The 17,295-nt window shown below is 38.8% G+C and overlaps 2 protein-coding genes across 2 annotated transcripts; both read left to right on the forward strand.

Annotated features, from left to right (window-relative positions):
• Positions 1–2,652: 2,652 nt before the first annotated feature.
• Positions 2,653–6,846, forward strand: LOC113173458 (extracellular calcium-sensing receptor-like). Its single transcript, XM_026376872.1, has 9 exons — positions 2,653–2,777; positions 2,928–3,222; positions 3,328–3,414; positions 3,607–3,876; positions 4,112–4,315; positions 4,409–4,678; positions 5,371–5,598; positions 5,687–5,810; positions 5,933–6,846. The coding sequence occupies exons 1-9, from the start codon at positions 2,668–2,670 to the stop codon at positions 6,844–6,846; spliced, it is 2,502 nt and encodes an 833-aa protein (XP_026232657.1). The 5' UTR covers positions 2,653–2,667.
• Positions 6,847–9,671: 2,825 nt separating this feature from the next.
• On the forward strand, positions 9,672–13,985 carry LOC113165230 (extracellular calcium-sensing receptor-like). Its single transcript, XM_026364611.1, has 9 exons — positions 9,672–9,811; positions 10,151–10,445; positions 10,551–10,637; positions 10,830–11,099; positions 11,335–11,538; positions 11,632–11,901; positions 12,510–12,737; positions 12,826–12,949; positions 13,072–13,985. Exons 1-9 carry the CDS (start codon positions 9,702–9,704, stop codon positions 13,983–13,985), a joined length of 2,502 nt encoding a protein of 833 aa, XP_026220396.1. The 5' UTR covers positions 9,672–9,701.
• The last annotated feature ends 3,310 nt before the right edge of the window (positions 13,986–17,295 follow it).

Below are 17,295 nucleotides of genomic sequence, written 5' to 3' on the forward strand. Positions count from 1 at the left end.
GTTTAAATCTTTTACCAAACAAACAAGTGTCCAAAAGACATTACTGGAAGATGGTGGAACAACAGATTCCAGTACTCAACTCCTTTGCCAAGGCTACACTAATAATGCATGGGAAGTTGCATGTTGGATTCCCTATTGTCTATCCGGTGACTTTCAACACGATAGACACCACTCTGCATGATGAAGCATCTACTGGCGGCTGTCCCCCTTTTCAAAAACACGGTCCAAGGCCAACTGGCAACATGATTCCAATTGGAATATACGGATCTCTTGGAAACTAATCTGATTGTGGCCTGCATGCTGGATCCCCGCTTTAAACATCTCCAGTTCATCTCAGAGAACATGAGATGGGCTGCTCAGAGACACTTGAAATGGCTGCATGCATTGGTAATGCTCATTAATTAATTTTATTTATTTTTTTATCCCTGATGTGGCAGTGGATGTCCAAACTGAGGGAGATGTTGACAACGAAGCTGAAAAAAGTAACACTGGAGAGAGACTTTGTGTAGCTTTTGAGGCAGCTATTAAAGTGAGAAGACAAAAGTTCAGTACGCCATAATAGCAAAAAAAAAAAAATATTGTGATCTTGCACATTCCTGTAATGGAAAAACCTGTATTCCCGCAATAAACATTGACGTCCCCCATTGGCTGAGTTAGCCAAAAGCTAATTGGATGTATCAGCAACCAGCACTCCAAGCGATTAAGTTTTCATCCCACACATGTTGATCTTTGTTTATGCAAACTCAAATCATAAGGCAAACTTTTACTGAGCAGGACTGTGATAGCCAGTAGGTTGACAGGTATGCGGTGAGTTTCTTTATTTGTTTTAGCATGTTGTACTGTGCCAAAATACAGTACAACAGTGTTTTTGTTAGGATTTAAATGATTCTAGGTGGCCTGTTTGAAGTACACTACACTTCTGTCTTCCCTGATCGGACATTTCAATTAGAGCCACAACAGCCCATCTGCAAGGGGTGAGTTTGTCAAACTGCAGCTCACTGCAGGAAATTATTAATGCTGTTTGCCTGAGGTTTTGTGGTAATAAAGAAAATGCAACTGAGCTGAAATGACAATTGAGGCTTTTCTGTAGTTCAAATCTGTTTATTATGACGTAAATGGTAGGTGGCCAAAATGTGCTTTCAAAGTAGCATCTAAATAGTTTCATTTTACTTTGATTATATTACTATGGGTACTGTAAAATCCATAACTATCGTACCCTTTTGGCAGACTCCATGGAGATTGGTCATCTTATGCTATGGATATGCCAGCTGAGACATGCAGCATTTGGGATCAGCTTAGTGCTCTGTGTCTCATGTATCCTGGAAAAAAATATGGTAGTTCTAGCTGTGTTCAAGGCCTCAAAGCCAGGAGGTGAGGCCACTCTCAAGTGGTTTGGTGCTGTGCAGCAGAGAGGGACAGTGATGCTTCTTACTTCTGTTCAAGCTGCAGTATGTACATTTTTGCTTGTCTCTGCCTCACCAGCTCCTCATAAAAACACACAGTACCACAATAATGAAATAGTTTATGTGTGTGTAGTTGGCTCCACAGTTGTTTTTGCAGTGTTATTGGGTTACATTGGTTTATTGGCCATTTTCTGTGCTGTGTGGGTGGCATTTGTTCCTGCTTATGTCAACTCCCTAGGAAAATATGCAGATTCAGTGGAGGTATTTGCCATCCTAGCCTCAAGTTTTGGCCTCTTGGTGGCACTTTTTGGGCCTAAATGTTACATAATCCAGCTGAGACCAGAGAGAAACACAAAAAAGGCAGTCATGGGACGAGCTACAACAGATAAATAACCTATTCCTTTTTTACTGATCACATTTGAAACACTTAAAAACTTATTGACCAATAATGGAAGAACCCAGCCCAACTAGTTATTGCCACCAAATCACATTAATAACCAGCTCTTGCATCGGTTTTTTTAGTTAACATTAAGCATAGCTCTGTACTCTTCAGACATGCTATGGCCCATGGCCTTTGACTATTATTAAGAGCAACAAAACTCCAAGCTTCTACCTAGCTGTGACTCAATGGAAGATCTGAAAAGCGGTGTGACATGAGATTCATGTGTTAGAATATGGTTGCAGTATAATCATGTATTTAAGCATTACAAAGACAGTGTCCAGCCACAGTGTGTCAAATTACATTGACAACTACATTAGGTGAAGTTTTTAAAACCAAGATAATGAAAATAGAAGTGAGGAAAAAGTCAAGACAAAAACAGTGGATGTCCAAACAATGCAATATTATGTATTTTATTACAATCCAAATATGCACTAAACATATTGAAAGAAAGAAATCATTTTTATTAATAATATATTTTTTAAATAATTTACTATACTGTGTTTTGTACATTAACATATATACATTGATATATTTATTATGCACCACACCACACCACACCCCATGCCCTAAAAGGGGTGTTGAGAAAGTGTGAACAATGACAGAAATTTCCCAAAGGTTGCCTCGCATATAAAATCCATGAACCTTTGCTGAAGAATAGAAACGTGTGAAGGGAGGTTGGTCGTTATGGGGAATTGTCTTGGTATATATTTGTTTCTCCGTGTCTACCTTAACTGGTGGTTTGCCACTCCCTCCTTTTTACCCTCTGTTTCAACCTCTCTTCCCTCTACTTGTAACTTACGGAGGAAGTTTCATCTTAATGAAATGCATAAGCCTGGTGATGTGGTTCTAGGTGGGCTGTTTGAGGTCCACTTCACGTCTGTTTACCCTGAGTGGACATTAACATCAGAGCCTCAACAGCCTACCTGCAATGGGTAGGTGTACTGCAGCAAACTGTTTTTAATTGTGCTGTAATAATAGTAGTAACTGCAATTATTGACATGGGTTTAATTTTGAGTGAACACATGTCCCTTTCTCTGTGACATATTGCATTTGATTGTTAACACTGATATTCTGTGCATTAGCTTTGATACTTTAGGCTTCAGGGATGCTATGACCATGGCCTTTGCTATTGATGAGATCAACAAGAACTCCACCCTGCTACCTAATCTGACTCTTGGATACAGTCTTTATGACAACTGTGGTGCACTTATTATTGGACTCAGTGGTGCACTGTCATTAGCAAGTGGTCAGGAGGAGCAGTTTATGCTTCAGGAGAACTGTATAGGATCACCTCCAGTCCTGGGGATTGTGGGTGATTCATATTCAACATTTTCTATTGCCATCTCCCACATATTAGGTTTATACAAAATGCCTACTGTGAGTTTCTTAGTAAATTCTTAATTTTATATGGTGCATTTGAAAAAAAAATATTTAAAAGTGATAGTGTTTTTTGGTTGGAAAAACTAGTAACTTTCTTTATAGGTGAGTTACTTTGCAACATGTTCCTGTCTCACTGATCGACAACGGTTTCCATCCTTCTTTAGAACGATCCCGAGTGATGCTTTTCAGGTGAGACACTTAGCAAGTAGATTTATCAATTATTTAACAAGTTATTAACTGTTAGTTTATTGTGGGATGTGGATCAACAATTCAATTTGTATAATTATTGTAATTGCAGTTAACTGAAATGACAGTGATTGCAGTAAACTTCAACTGCACTGACATGTTCACTAATGATTTCAAACCAATACATTCACCTAGGTGCATGCTATGATTCAGATTCTAAAACACTTTGGCTGGACTTGGGTTGGACTGGTTGTCACTGATGATGATTACGGACTCAATGTTGCCCAGTCCTTTCAATCTGCCTTGGTTCAGTCTGGTGAAGGCTGTTTGGCTTACCTTGAGGTGCTGCCCTGGGACCGTGACCCAAATGAAATAAGGAGGGTTGTACATTTGATTAAGACTTCCACAGCTCGTGTGGTCATGGTGTTTCTTCATAAGATACATATGATTGAACTAATGGAAGAGGTCAGAATTCAAACGAAGTAGAAATTAGAAATCTATTATCTTGAAATGATTAAATGACATGATTAGATGATTTGGTTTTTTAAAAGCACAATTCACTAACCAAATTCGTAGAAGTTTTAAACAAACAAGTTAGTCTAAAACAGCAAATTCCCATCGCAGCTAAAATGTTTGATGATCTTTCAGAATATTTTTATTAGAACTCTGCAAAATGTATTTACCATGGTGCAAAATACAGGTGGTGCGACAGGATGTGACAGGTCGGCAGTGGATTGGAAGTGAAGCCTGGACATCGAATGCTGTGCTCCAGACCCCCCACCTAATGCCCTACCTGGGTGGCACACTGGGCATTGCCATCCGTCGAGGGGAAATACCAGGACTCAAGGATTTTCTATTGCAGATACGTCCTGACCAAAATGACTACAAGAATGAAAATAATATGGTAAAAATCAAATTTTACAGTGTGATTAGAAAAGTATCATAATAAATAATGCCTTGTAAAAACTGTTAATGATGACATTTTATAAAATTTTAGGTGAAACAATTTTGGGAACATACATTTCAGTGTAGATTCAATCCAGCAGGTTTGTTGGACGATGGAGGAACATTATGCACTGGAAAGGAAGATATTAACACTGTGGAAACAGAGTTTTTAGATGTTTCTAACCTCAGGCCTGAGTATAATGTTTACAAAGCTGTGTATGCTCTGGCATATGCCCTCGATGATCTGCTGCACTGTGTACCAGGGAGAGGTCCTTTCAGTGGGAATAGGTGCGCCACTTTGCAACAATTGGAGCCATGGCAGGTGTGATATCACTTCACATTCACTGGTTTAGTTTTCAAAACATCTGCAACACTATAAAGTCCTTACTGTATGTAATTTTATTAATATACAATAATTAATTAAAAATTCAATATATACTCTCCTCCAAAAGTTTTATAAATACTTAAATAACACCTCAAAACAAACAACAACTGAAAGATGCTGCAGCGAAAGCCTGGAAAAGCATCACAAAGAAATCATTTAAAGATGTCAACGAGTCACAGGCTTCATGCAGTTATTGCAAGCAAATAGTTTTCCAACTAAATATTAAATCTTATTAATCTTATTAACTTTAATCTATTTTAAGTCTACACGTTCCAATACTTTTGCTCACATAAGAGGTGGGTGGGATCTAACAAAAAGTGTTATCTTCTAAGTTGTGTATCAGATCCAGATGTAAACACTTGGGAAAAAAAGCTAAAATGTTGATATCAAACTCAAATGTTTTCAGTCTACAGCTAAAATAAAGGAATTGACCTTACCTTTCCAATACTTTAGAGGGGAGTGTAAATTAGTACATGTGCTTTAAAAAAGATTTTGTGAAATTAGAACAACAAAATGCATTTCTATTTTCAATTCTTGATGTGAGTGTGAGAAATGGCATTAAACAAGTTAGATGTTTTCAGGTGGTCTGAGCATTAGGTCACTTGAAATTTTCTGTCATCGGTTTTCAGCTTGTACATTATTTAAACAAAGTCAACTTCACCACATCATTCGGTGATGAAGTATCATTTGATGAGAACGGTGATGTCTTGCCAATTTATGATATCATGAACTGGTGGTGGCTCCCTGATGGAAGTACTCAAGTTCAGAATGTGGGTGAGGTTAAGAGGTCGGCTTCCAAAGGTGACGAACTGACACTTGATGAAGACAAAATCTTCTGGAACTTTGAATTCAACAAGGTTATTTCTGCTTGTTCAGAAATGTCTTCTTTTTTGACAACTAATTGTAGCAAAGTGTAGTAAAATAACTTTACTTTTCTCTCTACAGCCCCCACGGTCAGTTTGCAGCGAGAACTGTCCTCCAGGGACCCGTATGGCCAGAAAAAAGGGGCAGCCTGTCTGCTGTTTTGACTGTGTCCTTTGTTCTGAGGGAAAGATCAGCAATAAGACGGGTTGGTGTTCATGTTCTGTTCATTTTACATTTGTGTTCTTGTTTTGTTAATTTACCTTTTAAGATATTACAGTATATCCTGTGTAGTAACAATTCATCCTACCGGCTATCTTTTCTTGTCAGACTCCACTGAGTGCATCGCTTGTCCAGAGGATTTTTGGTCCAGTCCTCAGCGTGACCACTGTGTTCCTAAGGAAACTGAGTTCCTCTCCTACTATGAACCTCTGGGTATCTGCTTGACAACAACCTCATTGCTGGGCACATTTATTTGTGCTGTTGTTCTGGGCATTTTCACGTACCATCGTAGTACACCCATGGTACGTGCCAACAATTCAGAACTGAGTTTTCTTATATTGGTGTCACTTAAATTGTGCTTTCTCTGCTCACTACTGTTTATCGGTCAACCCAGACTGTGGACGTGCCAGCTGAGACATGTAGCATTTGGCATCAGCTTTGTTCTTTGTGTCTCATGTATTCTGGTGAAAACCATGGTAGTTCTAGCTGTGTTCAAGGCCTCAAAGCCAGGAGGTGGAGCCAATCTGAAGTGGTTTGGTGCTGTGCAGCAGAGAGGGACAGTGATGCTTCTTACTTCTGTTCAGGGGGCAATATGCACTGCATGGATTGTCTCTGCCTCACCAGCTCCTCATAAAAACACTCAATACCACAATGAGAAAATTGTATATGAGTGTGTAGTTGGCTCCACGATTGGTTTTGCAGTGTTATTGGGTTACATTGGCTTATTGGCCATTATCAGTTTCATGTTAGCATTTCTAGCGAGAAATCTTCCAGACAACTTCAATGAGGCCAAACTAGTCACTTTCAGCATGTTGATCTTCTGTGCTGTGTGGGTGGCATTTGTTCCTGCTTATGTCAACTCCCCAGGTAAATATGCAGATGCAGTGGAGGTATTTGCCATTCTGGCATCAGGTTTTGGCCTTTTGTTGGCACTGTTTGGACCAAAATGTTACATAATCCTGCTGAGACCAGAGAGGAACACAAAGAAAGCTATTATGGGTCGAGGCACCACAAAGTCATAGATAGAAAGATAGATAGATTGATTTAGTTTACCCATATTAGGAAAAACTAAGCATGTGGCTACTAGTTAGTTGACTAACTGTCCACTAATTAAAAGTGGCACTATAATTAACACAAACAGGTCATACAAGTCAAACAGTCATTTTCATTTTGTGGCAAGGTTCAGCAGGAAGAGCTAGACAAATAAAGATACAGACAAATAAACTCCAAACTGACTGCCCAGCCAGATGGAATTCCATTGGCATGATGGTCAAGCGGCTGTTTGAGCACATAGTAGCTGTTTAAATCTTTTACCAAACAAACAAGTGTCCAAAAGACATTACTGGAAGATGGTGGAACAACAGATTCCAGTACTCCAACTCCTTTGCCAAGGCTACACTAATAATGCATGGGAAGTTGCATGTTGGATTCCCTATTGTCTATCCGGTGACTTTCAACACGATAGACACCACTCTGCATGATGAAGCATCTACTGGCGGCTGTCCCCCTTTTCAAAAACACGGTCCAAGGCCAACTGGCAACATGATTCCAATTGGAATATACGGATCTCTTGGAAACTAATCTGATTGTGGCCTGCATGCTGGATCCCCGCTTTAAACATCTCCAGTTCATCTCAGAGAACATGAGATGGGCTGCTCAGAGACACTTGAAATGGCTGCATGCATTGGTAATGCTCATTAATTAATTTTATTTATTTTTTTATCCCTGATGTGGCAGTGGATGTCCAAACTGAGGGAGATGTTGACAACGAAGCTGAAAAAAGTAACACTGGAGAGAGACTTTGTGTAGCTTTTGAGGCAGCTATTAAAGTGAGAAGACAAAAGTTCAGTACGCCATAATAGCAAAAAAAAAAAAATATTGTGATCTTGCACATTCCTGTAATGGAAAAACCTGTATTCCCGCAATAAACATTGACGTCCCCCATTGGCTGAGTTAGCCAAAAGCTAATTGGATGTATCAGCAACCAGCACTCCAAGCGATTAAGTTTTCATCCCACACATGTTGATCTTTGTTTATGCAAACTCAAATCATAAGGCAAACTTTTACTGAGCAGGACTGTGATAGCCAGTAGGTTGACAGGTATGCGGTGAGTTTCTTTATTTGTTTTAGCATGTTGTACTGTGCCAAAATACAGTACAACAGTGTTTTTGTTAGGATTTAAATGATTCTAGGTGGCCTGTTTGAAGTACACTACACTTCTGTCTTCCCTGATCGGACATTTCAATTAGAGCCACAACAGCCCATCTGCAAGGGGTGAGTTTGTCAAACTGCAGCTCACTGCAGGAAATTATTGATGCTGTTTGCCTGAGGTTTTGTGGTAATAAAGAAAATGCAACTGAGCTGAAATGACAAATGAGGCTTTTCTGTAGTTCAAATCTGTTTATTATGACGTAAATGGTAGGTGGCCAAAATGTGCTTTCAAAGTAGCATCTAAATAGTTTCATTTTACTTTGATTATATTACTATGGGTACTGTAAAATCCATAACTATCGTACCCTTTTGGCAGACTCCATGGAGATTGGTCATCTTATGCTATGGATATGCCAGCTGAGACATGCAGCATTTGGGATCAGCTTAGTGCTCTGTGTCTCATGTATCCTGGAAAAAACTATGGTAGTTCTAGCTGTGTTCAAGGCCTCAAAGCCAGGAGGTGAGGCCACTCTCAAGTGGTTTGGTGTTGTGCAGCAGAGAGGGACAGTGATGCTTCTTACTTCTGTTCAAGCTGCAGTATGTACATTTTTGCTTGTCTCTGCCTCACCAGCTCCTCATAAAAACACACAGTACCACAATAATAAAATAGTTTATGTGTGTGTAGTTGGCTCCACAGTTGGTTTTGCAGTGTTATTGGGTTACATTGGTTTATTGGCCATTTTCTGTGCTGTGTGGGTAGTATTTGTTCCTGCTTATGTCCACTGACCAGGTAAATATGCAAGGTATTTTCCATCTTGGCCTTAAGTTTTGGCCTCTTGGTGGCACTTTTTGGATCCATCCTGGTGAGACCAGAGAAAAACACAAAGAAAGCAATCGTGGGTAAAGGAACCACAAAATTTTTTTTAAAAAGTGCATACCTGTCATTTATTTCTACTTTCACTGAGGAGTGATCTACCATTGACTTGCAGAGGTTATTACTGACCTTCATCTTCATGGAACCAAACTAGGGTCATATATTTTGTCAATTTGAAAGACAAAAAATTTCTAATTAAAATTTTTTTGTTTTATATTTCTTTGACATACAGATGGAATATCTGACCTGTACCATCTAACATATGATTATTGTCAAATCAGCTGAGATCAGTAAGTAGTAAGGGTATTTCTAAGCAATGCGTTTATTTCAAATTTTCTTGAGCAAATATGTTTCTTGGAGCAAGGTCGTTTGGCTAACTGGAGTGAAATTCTGATAATATCACACTGTACACAAAACCAGTGGATGTCCAAACAATGCAATATTATGTATTTTATTACAGTCCAAATATGCACTAAACATATTGAAAGAAAGAAATCATTTTTATTAATAATATTTTTTTTAATAATTTACTATACTGTGTTTTATACATTAACATATATACATTGATATATTTATTATGCACCACACCACACGCCCTAAAAGGGGTGTTGAGAAAGTGTGAACAATGACTGAAATTTTCCAAAGGTTACCTCACATATAAAATCCATGAACCTTTGCTGAAGAATAGAAACATGTGAAGGGAGGTTGGTCGTTATGGGGAATTGTCTTGGTATATATTTGTTTCTCCGTGTCTATCTTAACTGGTGGTTTGCCACTCCCTCCTTTTTACCCTCTGTTTCAACCTCTCTTCCCTTTACTTGTAACTTACGGAGGAAGTTTAATCTTAATGTAATGCATAAGCCTGGTGATGTGGTTCTAGGTGGGCTGTTTGAAGTCCACTTCACGTCTGTTTACCCTGAGTGGACATTAACATCAGAGCCTCAACAGCCTACCTGCAATGGGTAGGTGTATTGCAGGATACCATTTTAATTGTGCTGTAATAATAGTAGTAACTGCAATTATTAACATGGGTTTAATTTTGAGTGAACACATGTCCCTTTCTCTGTGACATATTGCTTTTTGTTTGTTAACACTGATATTCTGTACATTAGCTTTGACACTTGTAAATACAACTGACCTGACATGACAAATGAGTAATAAATATAACTTCATGCCAGTTTTAGAAACATTTTTTAAATAACTAGAACAGAAATAATATGTTCATTATTATTTAGATATGTCCACCCATTACCACTATCATGTCACTTTTTAATGATTAACGGTGATGTTTTGTGTTTTAGTTTTGACACCCTAGGCTTCAGACAAGCTATGACCATGGCCTTTGCTATTGATGAGATCAACAAGAATTCCACCCTGCTACCGAATCTGACTCTTGGATACAGTCTTTATGACAACTGTGGTGCACTTATTATTGGACTCAGTGGTGCACTGTCATTAGCAAGTGGTCGGGAGGAGCAGTTTATGCTTCAGGAGAACTGTATAGGATCACCTCCAGTCCTGGGGATTGTGGGTGATTCATATTCAACATTTTCAATTGCCATCTCCCACATGTTAGGTTTATACAAAATGCCTACTGTGAGTTTCTTAGTAAATTCTTAATTTTATATGCTGCATTTGAAAAAAAAATATTTAAAAGTGATAGTGTGTTTTGGTTGGAAAAACTAGTAACTTTCTTCTTAGGTGAGTTACTTTGCAACATGTTCCTGTCTCACTGATCGACAACGGTTTCCATCCTTCTTTAGAACGATCCCGAGTGATGCTTTCCAGGTGAGACACTTAACAAGTAGATTCCTTAATTGTTTAACAAGTTATTAACTGTTAGTTTATTGTGGGATGTGGATCAACAATTTAATTTGTATAATTATTGTAATTGCAGTTAACTGAAATGACAGTGATTGCAGTAAACTTCAACTGCACTGACAAGTTCACTAATGATTTCAAACCAATACATTCACCTAGGTGCATGCTATGATTCAAATTCTAAAACACTTTGGCTGGACTTGGGTTGGGCTGGTTGTCACTGATGATGATTATGGACTCCATGTTGCCCAGTCCTTTCAATCTGCCTTGGTTCAGTCTGGTGAAGGCTGTTTGGCTTACCTTGAGGTGCTGCCCTGGGACCGTGACCCAAATGAAATGAGGAGGGTTGTACATTTGATTAAGACTTCCACAGCTCGTGTGGTCATGGTGTTTCTTCATGAGATACATATGATTGAACTAATGGAAGAGGTCAGAATTCAAACGAAGTAGAAATTAGAAATCTATTATCTTGAAATGATTGAATGACATGATTAGATGATTTGGTTTTTTAAAAGCACAATTCACTAACCAAATTCGTAGAAGTTTTAAACAAACAAGTTAGTCTAAAACAGCAAATTCCCATCGCAGCTAAAATGTTTGATGATCTTTCAGAATATGTTTATTAGAAGTCTGCTAAATGTATTTAACATGGTGCAAAGTACAGGTGGTGAGGCAGGATGTGTCAGGCCAGCAATGGATTGCAAGTGAAGCCTGGACATCAGCTGCTGTGCTCCAGACCCCCCACCTAATGCCCTACCTGGGTGGCACACTGGGCATTGCCATCCGTCGAGGGGAAATACCAGGGCTCAGGGATTTTCTATTGCAGATACGTCCTGACCAAAATGACTACAAGAATGAAAATAACATGGTAAAAATCAAATTTTACAGTGTGATTAGAAAAGTATCATAATAAATAATGCCTTGTAAAAATTGTTAATGATGACATTTTATAAAATTTTAGGTGAAACAATTTTGGGAACACACATTTCAGTGTAGATTCAATCCAGCAGGTTGGTTGGAAGATGGTGGAACATTATGCACTGGAAAGGAGGATATTAACACTGTGGAGACAGAGTTTTTAGATGTTTCTAACCTCAGGCCTGAGTATAATATTTACAAAGCTGCGTATGCTCTGGCCTATGCCCTCGATGACATGCTGCACTGTGTACCAGGGAGAGGTCCTTTCAGTGGGAACAGGTGCGCCACTTTGCAACAATTGGAGCCATGGCAGGTGTGATATCCCTTTACACTCACTGGTTTAGTTTTCAAAACATCTGCAACACTATAAAGTACTTACTGTATGTAATTTTATTAATATAAAATAATTAATTAAAAATTCACTATATACTCTCCTCCAAAAGTTTTATAAATACTTAAATAACACCTCAAAACAAACAACAACTGAAAGATGCTGCAGCGAAAGCCTGGAAAAGCATCACAAAGAAATCATTTAAAGATGTCAACGAGTCACAGGCTTCATGCAGTTATTGCAAGCAAATAGTTTTCCAACTAAATATTAAATCTTATTAATCTTATTTACTTTAATCTATTTTAAGTCTACACGTTCCAATACTTTTGCTCACATGAGAAGTGGGTGGGATCTAACAAGAGGTGTTTATAAAATAAAATAAAGGAATTGACCTTACTTTTCCAATACATTAGAGGGGAGTGTGAATTAGTACACGTGCTTTTAAAAAGATTTTGAGAAATTAGAACAACAAAATGCATTTCTATTTTCAATTCTTGATGTGAGTGTGAGAAATGTCATTAAACAAGTTAGATGTTTCCAGGTGGTCCGAGCAATTAGGTCACTTGAAATTTTCTGTCATCTGTTTTCAGCTTGTACATTATTTAAACAAAGTCAACTTCACCACATCATTCGGTGATCAAGTATCATTTGATGAGAATGGTGATGTCTTGCCAATCTATGATATCGTGAACTGGTGGTGGCTCCCTGATGGAAGTACTCAAGTTCAGAATGTGGGTGAGGTTAAGAGGTCGGCTTCCAAAGGTGACGAACTGACACTTGATGAAGACAAAATCTTCTGGAACTTTGAATTCAACAAGGTTATTTCTGCTTGTTCAGAAATGTCTTCTTTTTTGACAACTAATTGTAGCAAAGTGTAGTAAAATAACTTTACTTTTCTCTCTACAGCCCCCACGGTCAGTGTGCAGTGAGAACTGTCCTCCAGGGACCCGTATGGCCAGAAAAAAGGGGCAGCCTGTCTGCTGTTTTGACTGTGTCCTTTGTTCTGAGGGAAAGATCAGCAATAAGACGGGTTGGTGTTCATGTTCTGTTCATTTTACATTAGTGTTCTTGTTTTGTTAATTTACCTTTTAAGATATTACAGTATATACTGTGTAGTAACAATTCATCCTACCGGCTATCTCTTCTTGTCAGATTCCACTGAGTGCATCGCTTGTCCAGAGGATTTTTGGTCCAGTCCTCAGCGTGACCACTGTGTTCCTAAGAAAACTGAGTTCCTCTCCTACTATGAACCTCTGGGTATCTGCTTGACAACAACCTCATTGCTGGGCACATTTATTTGTGCTGTTGTTCTGGGCATTTTCACGTACCATCGTAGTACACCCATGGTACGTGCCAACAATTCAGAACTGAGTTTTCTTATATTGGTGTCACTTAAATTGTGCTTTCTCTGTTCGCTGCTGTTTATCGGTCAACCCAGACTGTGGACGTGCCAGCTGAGACATGCAGCATTTGGGATCAGCTTTGTTCTTTGTGTCTCATGTATTCTGGTGAAAACCATGGTAGTTCTAGCTGTGTTCAAGGCCTCAAAGCCAGGAGGTGGAGCCAGTCTGAAGTGGTTTGGTGCTGTGCAGCAGAGAGGGACAGTGATGCTTCTTACTTCTGTTCAGGGGGCAATATGCACTGCATGGATTGTCTCTGCCTCACCAGCTCCTCATAAAAACACTCAATACCACAATGAGAAAATTGTATATGAGTGTGTAGTTGGCTCCACGATTGGTTTTGCAGTGTTATTGGGTTACATTGGCTTATTGGCCATTATCAGTTTCATGTTAGCCTTTCTAGCAAGAAATCTTCCAGACAACTTCAATGAGGCCAAACTCATCACTTTCAGCATGTTGATCTTCTGTGCTGTGTGGGTGGCATTTGTTCCTGCTTATGTCAACTCCCCAGGTAAATATGCAGATGCAGTGGAAGTGTTTGCCATTCTGGCATCAGGTTTTGGCCTTTTGTTGGCACTGTTTGGACCAAAATGTTACATAATCCTGCTGAGACCAGAGAGGAACACAAAGAAAGCTATTATGGGTCGAGGCACCACAAAGCTATAGATAGAAATATAGATAGATACATTTAGTTTACCCATATTAAGAAAAACTAAGCATTTGGCTACTAGTAGTTGCACAGCTTAGTTGACTAGTTGACTAATTGAAGCAAGGTAGCATAGGTGGCACTATACTTAATGCAAACACAACTCTAAACTGCAAAATATGCAAATATGTTCTTAAATATAACACAAGCTCAAATACCATGCACACTCTGCTAATGCAAGTTTAAGGCCAGACCGAGACCACTACACAGCAGAAGAAGCTAGAAAAAGAAGCTACAACAATTAACTAACTTGCTTGTGCATTTTATTGTGAAAGACACCACCTACCTTTAGTAGCAGTGAATGGAGGTTTTATAGAAATTTATTATAGTTTTTCAACCTGGCTACAATGTGCTATCTTATGCCACACTGTGGAGTACAAATGCATGTTGCTGTTTAACATCTTGCATAAAAACACTGCTAAAGAATTGAAGGATTGAGTGTGTAACTCAACGCTGACCTGTGGACATTGTCTACAATCAAGGCATTCATTAAAGTAACTGCTCTTTACAGCACCGATGCCTGGGAGCTGAAGGAAACAGTTGCTCAGTAGTAGGGCATACTTGTGTTGTTGAGCATGTATTACAATGCAAGTAACATGAACATGGCCATGGAACTATGTAAAATGTTTCCAAAGACCTGGAATGGAACAGGCACATGCTGCAGTTATCTATAAAGGCGGGTTTAATCTTACCTGAATAATGGGGAGATGTAAGTCATTTTCATTTTGTGGAAAGATTCAGCAAGAACAGCTAGTTAAATAAAGATGCAGACAAATAAACTCCAAACTGACTGCCCAGCCAGATGGAATTCCATTGGCATGATGGTCAAGGGGCTGTTTGAGCACATAGTAGCTGTACAGTCTGTCCTCAATGATAAATCTGTTACCAAACAAACAAGTGTCCAAAAGACATTACTGGAAGATGGTGGAACAGCAGAGTTCAGTGCTGTAACTCCTTTTCCAATGCTACACTAATAATGCATGGGAAGTTGCATGATGGATTCCCTATTGTCTATCCGGTGACTTTCAACATGATAGACACCACTCTGCATGATGAAGCATCTACTGCCGGCTGTCCCCCTTTTTCAAAAACACTGTCCAAGGCCAACTGGCAACATGATTTCAACTGCAATATATAGATCTCTTGGAATCTATCCTGATTGTCGCCTGCATGCTGGATCCAGTTCATCTAAGAGAGTATGAGGTGGGCTGCTCAGAGACAATTGAAATGGCTGCATGTATTGGTAATGCTCATTAATTAATTTTATTTATTTTTTTTATCCCTGATGTGGCCGTGGATGTCCAAACTGAGGGAGATGTTGACAACGAAGCTGAAAAAAGTAACACTGGAGAGAGACTTTGTGTAGCTTTTGAGGCAGCTATTAAAGTGAGAAGACAAAAGTTCAGTACACCATAATAGCAAAAAAAAATCTTTTGATCTTTCCCATTCCCATAATGGAAAAACCTGCTGTGGTGGTAGTGCCGCAATAAACACTGACGTCCTTCATTGGCTTACTGTGAAAAATGGACTTTGCATACTGATAAAGATTTGTGTACCAGCTGAATGTCTGACAGTGTGTTAATCTTACAAGCATGCAAATACAGGTATTTCTCTGTTGCATAATACTTCTGTCTCCTGTGTTTGTTTCTTTAATGTCATTAGCAAATAGTCAGCGTCAACAGAAATATCTGAAGTTAAGCAAACCCTAGTGGCTAAAGATTATCTTTTTAAGAATTAATTAGAGTTTAATCCAGACAAATTTGACACGTTAAGGGAGATGATTATACTGTATATCAACATAAGGCAAAAATTTAGGACTTAACTTGGATGATTCTGCACAGCATAGATCAAGAAACAAATCTTTTAAACACCTTTATTGATTTATCTGTTACAGGTACCAGGTTGCAGCACCTGTAAGCAGCTATACATATCCTGAAATACAGGAAAGAACTGATGAGACAGGGAGACGTGGCTTTCCTTTGCTGAGATCTCCGCCATTATTTATTTACACACAACTTATTCATGCAACTTTGTCACTTACTACTGTACATTTTATCCATTTTCAGAGTTATCACTGCCCATGATGTGTTTTTATACATACTTCATGTCCACAAAACAAACACAAATAACAAACAAATCTTAACCATGTTCAGACTGTTAAATTCACACTTTACACAACAGATTTTGCTGCCGGAGTCACTGTGGAGATGCACAACTATTAGTGAAGACGTGGCCCAAGCTAATCATTTATCCCCGAATAGCATGCTTGCTAGCAAATAAACCAGTGTACGGCCGCTTTTGCCACTACTCGGGGGAAAGATACCGTTCTCACAAATGCAAACAAACAAACTAATCATCAAAATCATCTCTCGTTCTTTGTTAACAGAACTTTTGCAAAGTTTTACACCTTACTAAACTGAAATACAGGAAAGAATTGATGAGACAGGGAGACGTGGCTTTCCTTTGCTGAGCTCTCCGCCATTATGAGAAAGACGGCGCGAGACACGCTAGAGGCTGCGGTCTTTAACGTAAACCACCGACTCACACTGCCACCTACTGTCGTAAAATAGAACATTGCCTTGACACTATACCACATAACCCTTTGTTAAAAAAAAAATAGGTCTTTACAGAAGAAAACCACATCATCCATTAATATTCACATAAATGTGATCACATATTAGTGGGCATCACATATCAAGTCAAATGTTTTCTGGATTTGAGATAAACCACAAGGTATCATCTGCAAACAATGTCACTTTTTGACCTTATGGTTTTCAAGACTTATTCTCTCAATATTATGTGGTTTCTATATTCTGCAAGAGGTACATTTGTAAACAGTAATGAAAAGATGGGAGAACACTGGTGGGTTTGTCTGTTCTTGAGGAATCCTATTTACATTTATAAATATTTTATATTCTTTGAGAGAAATGTCTACAATCAGAATTATGTGTGATGTCTAATACCAGAGGGAGTGAATACAGTGAATCAAGACAAAATAAGAAAGTCCTGCCCACAACCTGTGCCCTGATAGGTGAGGCAAATGATCAAACAATAACTGAAACCATGGGAAGAGGATGACATATGCTGTATATAAAACAAAGAAACCTTGTTTGAAGAACACAAAAGTGTGAAAGACGGAGAGCAGTTATGAAGGGTTTTACTGGCACTTATTTTAGCATCTGTGTCTACTGTGTCTTGTTTATCTGCACCTCCTCCTCTTTATTCTCAGACTCATCCTATCATTCCTCATCTTGTAAACTACAGAGAAAG

Source organism: Anabas testudineus, chromosome 13 (genome assembly GCF_900324465.2).
Source record: "Anabas testudineus chromosome 13, fAnaTes1.2, whole genome shotgun sequence".
Classification (NCBI taxonomy): domain Eukaryota; kingdom Metazoa; phylum Chordata; class Actinopteri; order Anabantiformes; family Anabantidae; genus Anabas; species Anabas testudineus.

Coding starts and splice junctions, on each gene's coding strand:
- LOC113173458 (XM_026376872.1), top strand. CDS start 2,668: ATGCATAAGCCTGGTGATGTGGTTCTAGGTGGGCTGTTTGAGGTCCAC. Junction 3,415..3,606: donor TCCCGAGTGATGCTTTTCAG/GTGAGACACTTA, acceptor ACATTCACCTAG/GTGCATGCTATGATTCAGAT. Junction 4,679..5,370: donor AACAATTGGAGCCATGGCAG/GTGTGATATCAC, acceptor ATCGGTTTTCAG/CTTGTACATTATTTAAACAA.
- LOC113165230 (XM_026364611.1), top strand. CDS start 9,702: ATGCATAAGCCTGGTGATGTGGTTCTAGGTGGGCTGTTTGAAGTCCAC. Junction 10,446..10,550: donor GTTTATACAAAATGCCTACT/GTGAGTTTCTTA, acceptor CTTTCTTCTTAG/GTGAGTTACTTTGCAACATG. Junction 12,738..12,825: donor GGAACTTTGAATTCAACAAG/GTTATTTCTGCT, acceptor TTCTCTCTACAG/CCCCCACGGTCAGTGTGCAG.